Source organism: Pseudochaenichthys georgianus, chromosome 13, assembly GCF_902827115.2.
Source record: "Pseudochaenichthys georgianus chromosome 13, fPseGeo1.2, whole genome shotgun sequence".
In the NCBI taxonomy this organism is placed as follows: domain Eukaryota; kingdom Metazoa; phylum Chordata; class Actinopteri; order Perciformes; family Channichthyidae; genus Pseudochaenichthys; species Pseudochaenichthys georgianus.
In genome coordinates, this window is record NC_047515.1 from 2,253,080 (window position 1) to 2,266,736 (window position 13,657).

At 42.9% G+C, this 13,657-nt stretch overlaps 2 protein-coding genes across 2 annotated transcripts; both read right to left on the bottom strand.

Moving 5' to 3' along the window:
• Nucleotides 1-1,228: 1,228 nt before the first annotated feature.
• LOC117457522 (zinc finger protein 431-like) lies at nt 1,229-5,948 on the bottom strand. Its single transcript, XM_034097664.2, has 4 exons — nt 5,628-5,948; nt 3,908-4,220; nt 3,350-3,403; nt 1,229-3,085 (listed from the first exon to the last, which is right to left on the bottom strand). The coding sequence occupies exons 1-4, from the start codon at nt 5,946-5,948 to the stop codon at nt 1,611-1,613; spliced, it is 2,163 nt and encodes a 720-aa protein (XP_033953555.1). The 3' UTR covers nt 1,229-1,610.
• On the bottom strand, nt 5,871-12,565 carry LOC117457521 (zinc finger protein 271-like). Its single transcript, XM_034097663.1, has 4 exons — nt 11,965-12,565; nt 10,721-11,133; nt 9,684-9,753; nt 5,871-8,326 (listed from the first exon to the last, which is right to left on the bottom strand). The coding sequence occupies exons 1-4, from the start codon at nt 12,380-12,382 to the stop codon at nt 6,738-6,740; spliced, it is 2,490 nt and encodes an 829-aa protein (XP_033953554.1). The 5' UTR covers nt 12,383-12,565; the 3' UTR covers nt 5,871-6,737.
• Between the last annotated feature and the right edge of the window lie 1,092 nt (nt 12,566-13,657).

A 13,657-nucleotide genomic window follows, 5' to 3' on the forward strand; every position in this document is an offset into this window, starting at 1 on the left:
TTGTTAATACAAAAAAAAACAAGTGCACGCAATTATGCATTTTCTTGTTTTATCTTCTGGTATTCAACCGGAAAGTGTTAGCATGACATTGTGTCTGCCTTGGTGATATTCACGTGTTTACTGCCCTCAAATGGCTAAAGTGAGAAACTGCAGCACAATATACATTAATACACGTCAACAAATAATAGTTCCATTGTTCATAGTGAGTACTTAATAAGCGTTGATAAAGAGTTTTTATACAGTTTAGTCCTTCAACGGTCACATTGAAAACCACAAGGCAGGGGTGTCCAAACTTTTTTCACCGAGGGAACAGAAACATATACGAAGGGCTGGGCCACTCACTAGAAGCAAAATTAATCAAATGTAGGTACATTAGTTTTATACTTGAAAATGCCTTAAGAAAAAAACAGTCTATATCCCAGCTCTCCTTAGGGTTTAATTTATTTAGTTGGCAGCTCACTCAGTTTGCTTATAATAAGGGGAAATATGAAGGGTAGATTTCAAGCTTGTTAGGTCAATAAGTTATTGTGCCTTTTTTAGCAACTAAGATATGTTAGAAAATGTTTCCAACTTTAATTGAATGAATTTATTTGAAAAGTGGGTTTATTAACACATGACTACTACTGTGTAATATATTTTGACATATATATTTAAGAAGTACAATATAAGACAAGCACATGTTTCATCTGTGGGCCGTATTATATTATACTTTTAGAATTCGCTGAGGGCCGATTCAAAATGGTCCGCGGGCCGCATTTGTAGTTTGGACACCCGTGCTATAAGGCAACACGTTATGTCAGACACAATAATAACAAATACAAACCACCCTTACTTTTTCAGTGTTTTGTTTTATAGTTAGTTAGAAAATATATTATTAAAGTCGAGCAGTTCAAAGTTAAAGTGAGTGTTGGTGTTTACTGTCCTTCGGTGGTCACAGTGAGGAACTTTAACCCAATCATTACCAGAGTAGATGACAAACAATTACAGTGTCATCAGTATGGAGATGTTCCGGTTATTAATAATAATAATAATGGATTACATTTTTTTTTAATTTAGAGCGCTTTAATGACATATTACACATATTAGACGTGTAAATGTCATTACTTTCAAAATAAACTCCAACATTTTGTATTTACATGTATTAATTAAGGAAACAAACATCTGATTTGCTTTGTACAGCGTGATTGTTGGTTTCCCTCTAGCTATCAGGATTGAATCATTTACTTTAAAAAAAATCACACAATCAACGTCTTGATTCATTTTTTGTTTCATCATGATATCATTTTTTTTTCAAAGAGCTTTGCTGTTTTGCAATTAAAGACCAATGTATATATCATTTATCATTTTAAACAACGTTTATTTAAAATAATATTGCTTAGGTTACTCTGTTGGCTGCATCTTGATTTGATCACACACTTCAAGCTTTCTCTTCACGGTCTGACTTTGCTGCTGACGCTCCTGAACAACATTTAAAAAGCATTTTCTTTAGGCAGAACAAATACAATCCCATATCACAACCGAGAAATTCAGCTAACACTCCAAGTTGTGCAATATATGCAGGTTTTAACATGTATTTATTTAAATATCCAATAAATGTTATTGCTGGGTTTTTAGGACGTAGCAAGTGTGTCCTCTGAAGTGTTCTGGTGTTTCTCAGCACAGTTGTGTCTCTTTAGCAGCCTTGAGTCTGAGAACCCGAGTCCACAGCTGCTGCAGGAGTACGGCCTCTCTCCGGTGTGGACCTGCATGTGAAACTTCACGTGTCCCAGCTGCCTGAACCTCACCCCGCATACCTCGCACTCGTAGGGCTTCTCCCCCGTGTGGACCCTCATGTGTCGGAGCAGGTTGGTGTAGATCCTGAAGGCCTTGTCGCACTGCTCACATTGATGAGGCTTCTCTCCGGAGTGCTGCAGTTTGTGGGACTTGAGGGCCTGAGGGATGATGAACCTCTTCCCGCACACGTCACAACCGAACGGACGTTCTCCTGTATGGATCCGCTGATGGTAGTCGTACGTGGCTTTGTAGAAAAAGGACTTTCCGCATGTGGGGCATGTGTGCTGCCTCTGCCCGGTGTGAATCTGCTCGTGTCTCCTCAGGGCGCCGGCCGAGTCCAAGCCCTTGCGGCAGGTCTTGCAGCTGAAGGGCGTCACGTCCACCGAGGTTCTGTCCCGTCTGTAGATCACTCTGCGGTTCCCTTTCTCTCGAGTGCGCCTCCTGACGACCTGCCCGTGCCTTTCATCGTGAGTGGCTTTCTGGTGTTTCTGCAGCTGGCAGTTGTACAGAAAGGTCTTCCCACAGAGGTCACACATGAAGGACTTTGAGGCACCGTGAAGAAGCATGTGTGACTTGAGCCTGTTGTCCTGAATGAAGCTCTTCCCACAGACTTTACATTTGAAGGGTTTCTCTCCGGTGTGGATACGGACGTGTCTCCTCAGGTTGTGCTGCAGCGTGAACCCCGCTCCACACGTCTCACATGTGAACATTTTCCCCCTGTGGCCCCGCTGGTGCGCGCTGAGCGACCTCCTCTTTATAAAAGCTTTGCCACACACCGTGCACTTGAAGGGATGCTCCCCGGTGTGAATGCTCTGATGGCACTGCAGCGTGAAGGCGTACCGGAAGCCCTCCCCGCACTCGGAGCATTTGTGCGGTTTCTCAGCAGAGTGAACGACCTGGTGAGCCTGGAGGCTGTGTTTAGTCTTGAAGGCCTTCTCGCAGGTGGAGCAGGTGAATGGCCTCGTGTCCGTGTGCACCATCTGGTGAGTCTTCAAGTGCATTTGAGTTTTGAACATCTTCTCACAGAGCGGGCACTTCAGGGTGGCGTACTTCCTCTCCTCGTGCCGCAGCAGGTGGTACTCGAACGTCTCCGTGTTCCTGAACCTCCTGGGGCACTGGTCGCAGGAGAAAGGCCTCTGCTCCCGGTGAGTGTTCCTGTGCTTCATCAGGTGGAACTGCCGGCTGAAGCTCTTGGTACAGACCTCACATACAAACTGCTTCCCTTTTCCTCTCACTCCAGCTTCCTGCGTGTTCTGGCTCTCAGGGGTTTTGGAGTCTGCCGTGTTGGTTGTGGAAGAATCCTCTTTAATGTCTACACAAGAGAGGAACAGATAAATGTTAATAAACAAGTTAGCGAGGCACACAGCGGGATGTATTCGATTAAAGGGGACATTCTGCCAAATAAAGCATCGTTTGCATTAACTTCTCAATTTCATTTTCAAATGTAGATACTACTGTAAAGTGTCAAAGCTGCACACAGCATTCCATTTACACTTTTTGTTTTTATGTGTTTCCTTTTTGTTTTATTCCCGGTGATAATATGCGTTTCTTTGACAATAACAATTTCAAACGTTACCTTGTCCAATAGCCGCCGAGGACTCAGCTTCAGAATTCACTTCCTTTGCTGCTTCTTCACAAGAAATGACCAGAAGAATAAAGCATCAAAGACAGTCACTTAATACTTAACATTTTATTTTCTGGTTTATAATAACACTCATTTACTGTCTGGGTCAAACTTTGCTACAAACTAGATCCTTTGCATCAATGTGGGGTTCTGACTTCTCTTCTCACAAAACAAGGACAACATTTGATGAAGTTTGGAGCAACATGTTACGCTGAGAGGGACGGACTGTAGGTTTTTGAAGTGTTTTTTTGATCTTCCATCAAATATATCAGTATATATATTATCATTGACATTGATGCCAGCTTAACATCAGCAACCTAATGTATCTGAATCTAATCACAGGAAGTAAGTTATGGTTGTGTTCGTGTAAAGTGCTCCATTCTAAGGAGCCCTCTTCCCCTCCATGTGCTTTTTCTACATCCCATTTGAGCTTTGATTCTCCATCATGATTACGATGAACGTAGAAGTTGGTGTTTTCGAGTGGATTGTTGTCCTTTAATGAAAACCTACCATCATGTCCGGTCTCTGGGCCGTCCCCGGTCAATTGATCTGTTCTAGTTTTCAACTTCCCAGAAGGCTTCAGGGTGTAGACGAGGCCGCTCTGCTGGAACAGGACGGGGCTGCCGCTCAGGACGTGTTCTCTCCACATCCTGGCGTTCTCAAAGTTCTCCTGGGTGGTCTTTAGCTCGCTCTGCAGCCCCCCCACTCTGGCCTGCAGGGTCTGGTTCTCGTTGTGCAGTGTTGAGGACAGTTGGGAGAAAACGGCGTCGATCTTTCTCGTTGCCTCCCGTGCCAACATTTCCACAACGGTGTCAAAATCTGGCTGTCAGGATTGAAATAAAGAAGTCAACAGTGTGTTCTATAAATGAGCTGCTAGATAAAGCATCTGATGCTTATTTACCAACTGCTTATATTATATCAACTGGTGGTATAACTGCAGTATCATTTAGAACAAATCCATTACAATGTAGAGTGTATTTGGCCTAATAAGGGTTAAACTGATGGCCCACCATAACTACATAACTATACAAAACTTAAGCACAATGTATTCATTTGTAAAAATGTAACTGAACATTATTAACAGAATAACATTAAAATGACGAAAGCAATGTTTGGGTAAATTGTTTATTTGCTGGATAAGAATCTTATTTAGGAAGACGAGCCAATGAGGTGGAAATGGATCTTAAAAGTGGATGAGTATTGTAATAAGTAAAATGCTGGTAATATCCACTGAAAACTTTTGACGATAGTTAGTAGGTACAAATAAGTACAACATGACTAAAGTAAAGTATAAATATTGTTCTTAAGTAAATGTACTTAGTTACTTTGCACTACTGTCCAGGTGAGTCATACATTATATTTTCATGTAGAATTTTGTAGACGTTTGGATTAGATGTGGAGGAAGAAAATGATTAATAAATCATCACCGAGAGGTTTATTTAAAATTACAGATATTGAGTGCTGGAATATTTAGAACGTTGTAATATAAAATAAGAATAACCTATTTCAGGAGAAACAAATATATCACGGGAATCGGGATTATGATTCATTTGCAATCAATGCCATCAGTTAGTATCATTTATTGGTGTAATTTATGTTGCAGCTAATCCGTTATTACATCACGATGTATTAATTTAATTGATTCACAGCCTATGCTTTAATAATAATGTAATAATTCCAAAATGTAATGATATTAAGTTGCCAAAATCGAAACCTAAATAAGTAAAGTACAATTACTTAAGCACAGTCCTTGAGTAAATACATTACATTACATTCCAGTAGGCCTACTGTTCAAATTATAAATCCAGGGCGGAGTTTGGCAAAGAGTAGACAGGTTTCATCTACCGTCAATCCAATCTCCGAGTCACTGGACAGTGACACACCGTATTGTTCAGCATAGGCCTACGCTTTTTAATTTGAAATAAAATAAGAAATGTATTTCATTATTTTTGAACCTATATTAAGAGCCTGCACAAGTGGTTATGTGACTTAAAGTTATAAGGTGACAATACACTTTTTCCGGATAGACATGTTTAGCTAGCTAGCTTTCTTCGTGATAACAGTCCGCCATCTTTGTTGCTCTTGGTGTTAACCTGTCCCTCTGCTTGGTTTTATTCCGGCGGTCCAATCTCCCCCAGCTAGTGTTTCTGATCCCTCCTGTCTGGTGTCCGCAGTAACGTGTATGTGATGCTCCCCGACAGCAGAGCGGTAATATTAACCGTTAACTCACCTCCCGTCTCATGGTAGCCCCTTTCGTGGAGGTTTTTTCTTTAGAATGTCCAATATCAACAGAGGTCCTGATGACTGTCTCCAAGATGGATTTTATTTCTGAATAAAACACCAAGTTCTCTGACATGTTCGCATTTAAAGTTAGCAGCCGACAAAAACAAAAACGCAGATCGGAAAGCCGCAATGATTCCGGAAATGGAAGTAGCGAAGGTAAATACATTTCAAAATAAAACTCAAAAGTTGCTTCAATTGCAAATGTTCTTTTAATGCAATAACACACAAAAAGAAATATACACACTGCCATAATAACTGCCATTGACATAAGCCTGTCATTTTACAATGTGTTGTTTTTGTTGAAAAACAAACACATCTTAACGTCATTGTATGGATCTTCATTGATGAACAAAACATAAATTATAGAAATCTTTAAAAAACAGAATGTCATTCAAAAATGCACTCAACTGGAGAAAATAAACAATTTCAGCTGCTGAAAATAACTAAGTCCTAAAACACACTTGAAATTCTGAAGCGGTGTTTTCCGTCTAAAATACCTTTAAATCATCCAAACTCAAAACCTATATTTGTGGTTTCATATGTTTATCTTTGTGGGTTTTTTTTTATACAGGACAAACACAAGTTTCTTAAAACTAATAATGCAGCCAACCTTTACTGTAAATCTCTGAATGAAAGTAGAGCTGCCAGTACATTAACTCTCATTAACCGTTTTAATGACTTTAGATGAATCCCTTAACTTTAGCATATTAAGGGTAATGAAACATGAGTAACGCTGAAGTGTTAAACACTTAAGTGGATCAACAGACAAAAGCATTCCGTTTATAATAAACCAAGCATCCCTTTGCTACTATGAAGCTATCTTGTGAATCTTTTTGCATGTCTCCAATACATTTTTCATGTTGATTCATCGAATTGTAAAAGCTCCAAAAACGGATTTTAAAGATGTTTTTTGTAAAGCAATAATTGAGCATAAATGCACTGGGCCAAGTCATCTCAGTTCCATTACACAACAAATGGCTGTTCATTTGTGAATATATTATATTAACCCATGTGTTACTCAGTCAAGCGTTCTTCCAGATTGTTCCCCATCCCTCCTCTAGGACCCGTCACAGCTGTGCTTCTTGAGCTGCCTTGAATCGGAGAAGCCGCGTTCACACTGCTGGCAGGAGTACAGCTTCTCCCCGGTGTGGACCTGCATGTGGGACTTGAGCTGGTTGGACTGGTGGAACTTCTTGTGACAGTACAAACATTCAAACTGCTTCTCGCCCGTGTGGATCCGCAAGTGCCTGTAGAAGTTTCCGTCTGTTCTGAAGGTCTTGTCGCACTGGTCGCATTTGTACGGCTTCTCGCCCGTGTGAATCCGCTCGTGCTGCTTCAGGCTGCCAGTGTGGAAAAACCTCTTCCCGCACACGTCACAGACGAAGGGCTTCTCCCCAGCGTGGCTTCTCTGGTGATACCCGAAAGAGTACTTGTTGTGGAAAGCCTTCCCACAAATGCCGCAGTTGAACTCCTTGTTCTCGCTGTGGCCTCTCTCGTGGAGTTTGAGGGAACACGCGGCGCTGAAACCTCTGAGACATACTTTGCAGCTGAATGGTTTAATCAAGGACTTGTTTCTCTTTCTATTCTGCAGAAACCTTTGCGTGCTGTCCGTGTCCTCGTTCCTGTCAGCGTGCACGTACTTCTGATGGATCAGCAGCCGGCAGTTGAAGAGGAATGTCTTCCCGCACAGATCGCACATGAAAGGCTTCCTGGCTCCGTGGATGAGCATGTGGGCCTTGAGCTTGTTGTTGTCGGAGAAGCTCTTCCCGCACTCGGAGCAGGTGAAGGGCTTCTCCCCGGTGTGGATGCGCAGGTGCCTCTTCAGGTTGTTGTTCAGGCTGAACCTGGCTCCACAGATGTGACAGGTGAAGGGCTTCTCCCCGGTGTGGACCACGCTGTGTCTCTTCAGAGCCGTGCCCGTCCTGTAGGACCTGTTGCACACGGTGCATGTGAACGGGGTGACGCCTGTGTGTTTCCTCTTATGCACGGTCAGGGAGTGGGCGTATTTGAATGTCTCCTCGCACATTGTGCACTTGTATTTTTTAGAGTTGGAGTGAACCATCTGGTGGAAGCGGAGGGTGTCTTTGCTCTTGAACTCCTTCCCGCAGGTGGCGCAGCTGAACGGTCTCTCCTCCGAGTGCACGGCCATGTGACACCTCAGCTGGACCGATGTCTTGCACGTCTTGTCACAAAGATGGCACTTCAACATCTGCTTCCATTTGTCGTGGCGCAGCAGGTGGTTCTCCAGAGAGCGCTGGATTCGGAATGTTTTGCCACACTGATCGCAGGCGAAGGGCTTGGGCGGTTTGGAGCGCTCGTGATGCTTGAGGTGGTTCTGGAGCGACTCCTCTCTCCGGTACGACCTCTTACACTGAGGGCAGGGGAAGGGCAGGGGGGCTTTGCTTGCCTCGTGGCGCAAAAGGTGATTTTCCAGAGACTTCTTTTCCAGGAAGCTCCTGCCACACTGCTCGCAAGGGAAAGGCTTCTTGTGGACCTTCATGTGTTTCTTTAATTCACCTTTCCAATTAAAACCTGCGTCACAATGTTCACAGGGAAAGCGCGTTGCTGTCTCTTTTCTTTTAAGCCTTTTCCCCGGCTCTCCACTTGAGTTGGTTTTCTTCTCTTCGACGCTGTTGTCAGTGGAAGCTTCAAATAAAGAGAAGAAAAGTTACAAAATTAGAGATCTTATTTTAAGAGGCCTCTACTTTTAAATAAGATTGTATCGTCTACCTATTCAATAGGGGTGTAACGGTTCACAAACATTTCGGTTCGGTACGTACCTCGGTTTTTAGGTCACGGTTCGGTTCGGTACGTTTTCGGTACAGCAGAAAAAATTATCACAAAACATAACATATTTTTTTTAAATTATTAAACTGTGAATAATGTATTCACTCAAATAAATACAAAATATAATAAAATAAACATTAAGGTGCAGCATTTCGATGAACTGAAATAATCTGTATTTGAACTTTTCTGTACTCGTACTCACAAAACATAAACTATTAGTTTAGGGTTTTTAATTATTATTAAACTATGAATATTCACTCAAATAAATATAAAATATAATAAAATAAACATTAAGGTGCAGCTTTTCGATGAACTGAAATAATCTGTATTTGAACTGTACTGTACTAGTACCTAAGCAGCCAGTTTGACATTAGGACTTGCTTGTCATTGTATTTTCATGTTGTTTAAAGAAAGATGAACTTGTCCACATTGCTTGCTGAAAGGGCAGATCTGCTGGCACTAGCAATGTCTCCTGCTGTGGAGAACACCCTCTCGCTAGGGACAGAGGTAGCAGATACAGCCAGGTAGCGCTTTGCTAACATGGCAACATAAGGATATTTGCCGTTTGTAATAGCTTTGGCTCGGTCTGAACTCTCTGCGAGTGGTGGAGGCTTAAATGCTAGTGGGAGTTGGGTTTGCACTTCAGTCTTTTGGTACCGGTGATATTCACGTTCGGGTGATGCCTTTTCAAGAGTGTGCAAGTTTGATGTATTGCCAGCCGCGTAACCAATGTTAGTTGAACAATGCCGACAAACAGCTTTGGTTCGGTCCACCTGTCTTTGTCCGTCATCCTTGTACGTAACTGCGAAACCAAAATGTTCCCAAACCGGAGACTTCAATGATGCTGGAGGATTTTCCAGCTCAACTTTATCTGCGTTCGCCATTTCGACAGTTCCTCAAATTACTAACTACATGTGAACGCATCCCTCTGACCAGCTCGTCCAATGAAATGACTTGCTCGCTCTGACGCGTTGAACACAATGGGAGCAAATTACTCTGAATGCTGCGACGCAGCACCTGAGATTACTTCCAAGAAGTTGTTCACGTTCTCAATTTTTTACGTTTAACGTTATATGCGTTCGGTACACACGTGTATCGGTACACACGTGTACCGAACCGAAGGGCCCGTACCGAATAATTTCGGTACGGGTACGTGTACCGTTACAACCCTACTATTCAAGTGCCTTCCCAGATGTTAATGTTACGGTATTCTCACCTTCTTCAGTCTTATAAGTGGCTCTCCTCGTCCTCCTCGTCCTGCCTGAAGGCGCCTCTTCCACACATTTCTGTAAAGAATAAGAAGGCCATTTGACCATAAACGTTACATACTGTAGATCCACAACATTGGGGAATAAACACAACTGAGATTAGAGCTGCTAAAACAAATGATCATGGTCATGTGTGCTCCACTTATAGAGAACCCAGCTGCATCAAATCAAGCGCTCCCTGAAGTTACAGCCAGTCAATAGGGGGATGTTTGGGCTTCACCTTTGGGGAGCTGCCATGCTCCTGTGCGTCGCATTGAGCGCGTGAGAAAGGCATTTCTTATGTTGGTGCAGAGTTTTTAAAAAGCAAGAATCTCGCTCCACATGAGATGACAGTTGGACTGGGTGGATTTACGTGTATTCTCATATTTTGTTAATACAAATGATCTCAAGATAGAGTTTAAAGACATTGTTGCTTCCAGACCAATCAGAGACCTTATCACAACTTAATTCCCTTCGCATAAGACATAGAAAGTACATATTAAAAAAGTGTAAAAAACCTACATGTTATAACATTAGTGTGGTGTGCAGGGTCCTCAGGTATGGAACGATAATGCTATCAAAATAGTTTGTATCTGCCTGAATACATTTAATGTCTGGGGACTTGTATACAATTTGTAAAAAAATCTTTCCTTTGTAAAATATCCATGTTTATTATATCCTACCTATTTTTAAGCTAATTTTCAGACTGAGAAATGAATATTTTGGGACCATTTAGTATTTAGGGTAAGATTAGCTTAGTTTGAAGGGGCTTGGTTAGTAGGGTGTCTGTCAGCTGCTAATAGTTCTGTATAAAACATTCACTCTTTCAATTCTACATATGTTGCCAACATGTATATTGTAAACACTCGGTTTAGTCTACCCTAATCTCAAGCTTCAGATAGTTTATCAGCTTTTTCTATTCCACATTCAGTCTTATGATTGTATGTTTAAACTCTTTATGAATGTAATCTAGGAGTTAAATAAAAGCACATCAGAAACAGCCCACCTTCTCCTGTGCCGAGTCTGAGGGGGGGGTTTGTTGAGGCGTCGATGCCGCTGCTTTGAGGAGGAGCGCTGATTCAGAGACAGTCGTAGGTGGTGCAGGGAGCTGGGGGACCACTTGGCTGGCCCCCACCAACAGTACTGCGGGGGGGCCACCAGCAGACACCACGGGGGCGGGGTCAGAGACGGCCACAGGGGCTACGGTGGAGCCACCAGCAGACACCACGGGGGCGGGGTCAGAGACGGCCACAGGGGCAGCGGTGGAGCCACCAGCAGACACCACGGGGGCGGGGTCAGAGACGGCCACAGGGGCAGCGGTGGAGCTGACTGCTGAAACTGGAGGCGGGGTGGAGGAAGGTTCCTTCACAGCCACCAGCGGAGCAGCAGGGCTGCTGGAGACCGACACCACCGGGGCTCCTGATGGACACAACATCAACTTTATTATTATCCTTCAGCGTGTCGTGTGAAATGTGTTTAGAACAAGCAGCAATCAAAACAAGGATTTATCCAAATCAAATCTGTGGCACAGAAAACAAAGCAAGTTGTACTTATTGGAGCAAAATGCCAAATATTTAGTAGTCCCAATTTCTTAAATATAGTGATTGATAATCGTCCCCATCATTAGAAATGAAATCTCTCTAGGGTAAGGGCTGTCAGACAAAACACAATCTGACTTTGTGTCAGGGAATTGTAATAACCTTTTTTAGACTAAACAATAAATCCTCCATTATAACAAATGTACGTTCTAGTTGAAAGGTTAACACCACCTACGGGGGAAGTAAAGTAGGCCATACCAGGCTAAATTACTTTGTCATAAGTAAAAGTCTTGGATTGAAAATGTGTAGTTCAGGAAAATGTTCTCAAGTAGAAATGACGTGTATATATTTCAATAACAAATAAGAAAAGCAGCAAATCCTCACATAATAGATAAACTAAAAATAGTAGCCACTGATTTTCTGTGAATGGCTACATCTTTTCAGAGTCTTTATTTGTTTGTAAGGAAACATAATGGTCAGATATGAATAGTGGAGTTCCAGTAGAACTAACAGAACATTCCAAAGTAACATTTAAAAGCAACAACAAGTTAGTATTGAGTAAATGTACTTAGTTACATTCCTCCACTGAGCCCACAGTGTGTGTATTTTAACCTTGGTATGTATACAAATAACATTAGAACTCAATCTGAGGAGTTGCACTCTCAGGTGGCCATCAAAGTGATTGACGGGCTGATTGACAGCTGTCCCTCACCTATCAGAGAGGCGTCCTGCACCAGGAGGAGGGTCGGTCCTCCCGGGGTCTTGCTGCCGACGTCACTGATGCTCTTCAGCTCCTGCTCCAGCTCCTCCATCTCTTTGCCCAGCTGGCCCACTCTGGCCTCCAGCTCCTGCTCCAGATGCCCGGCTTTCTTCTGCAGCACGTCCTCCAGCTGCTCCACCTTGGCCCGCAGAGCCTCGTTCTCCTCGAACAGCTCCGAGGAGTACTCAGTGAACACCTTGTGGATCTGGAGCACCAGACACTTCTCTATCTCCAGGATTTCTCCGGACTTCGCCTCTTCCCACTGCGAGTTTGGCGCCTCTTTGCCCCAGACATCCCTGAACACAGACACGGCCGCCTGGATAGCGACTTCGACTATGGACGCCACTTCGCTGCTAAACCTTGCTTCCATTTTTATTCAGTCACATTACAAACTCAACCCAGTGTATCTGCCTGTCTGCAGGACATGTTTCAAGCAACACAAATAACCAAATATAGAGTCAGTTGGACTTTTAACCCAACAAAAGTCTCTCTTCCGTGTAAACGTTTCGCTAGCTTTCCTACCGGTCCGTCTCTGATAAGATTCCGTGTTGCACATCCGCTTCCGGTGTCATGTCTACATTTCAAAATACAAGTCCTTCTAAAATGTCTATGCAAAAACAACCACTGGGTGGCGAAGTATTTGATATATTTAGCTTGAGCAGCAATACCACACTGTAAAAAACCTCTATCACTAAATATTTCTGATACATTATTATTATCAGCCTATTTGGGCCTTAACACTTATTTGCATTATACCATCACCACACCAAGAGGACAACTATAAACAACAGTTGTTGTCTCTAAAGTGACAACAACATATTTCCTTTGTCCCGGGGCCTGTACTACGAAGCTGGTTCAACCTAACCTGGATATGTTTGAGTTAGCCGGTTGGCCTAATCCAAAACATACGCGCTCTCGCTAAACGGTACTACGACGCGGGTCATCAAGTGGATCGCTCAAGCAGGCCGTGTCCTATGTAGTTAGGTGCGCGTTCACATGAAAGGGGTGGTATCTGGAGCATTCGACCAATCACAAACATGGAGAAGCATACTGACAGCGCAGCGTCATACTTCCTGAATGATAAGTCAACTATAATATTAGACATATGAAGAAGTTAAACTTTAAACATCCATGACTTAAACACTTGATCAGGATCAAAGCCACAGAGCTGCACCTGCAAGGTGAATACAGCTGGGAACAGAACACGTGTTTGAATGCTTACATTAACAGGTTTATGATATCACTGCCCCGTCTAAGACATGATCTGACTTTAATTACATTTGACTCGAGTGTTTCCTCAACTTAATGTGTTGCTTAAAATAATGCTTCTGCATCCAGTCTGTGACGCTGTGAGTGTTGCACGGCCAGATACGGCTCAGCTGACTCAGATCAGGAAATATGTGATACATTATGATGTGATATGAATGATAATGGGACACATCGACGTCTGCACTCACAGTGCCGCGGACTGTAGGCAACGTAATGTTACTTTGATCCGGTTACTTATGTTGTGGCAGATATTTAATTAAGCTTTCTTAACATAATAGTATAATAGTTAGTCAGACTGCTCTGAAGATGGAGGTGATATTCTATTCATTTTCACTTTCACACAGTCGGTGATTTTGGCCGGCCGTCTTTCCTGCAA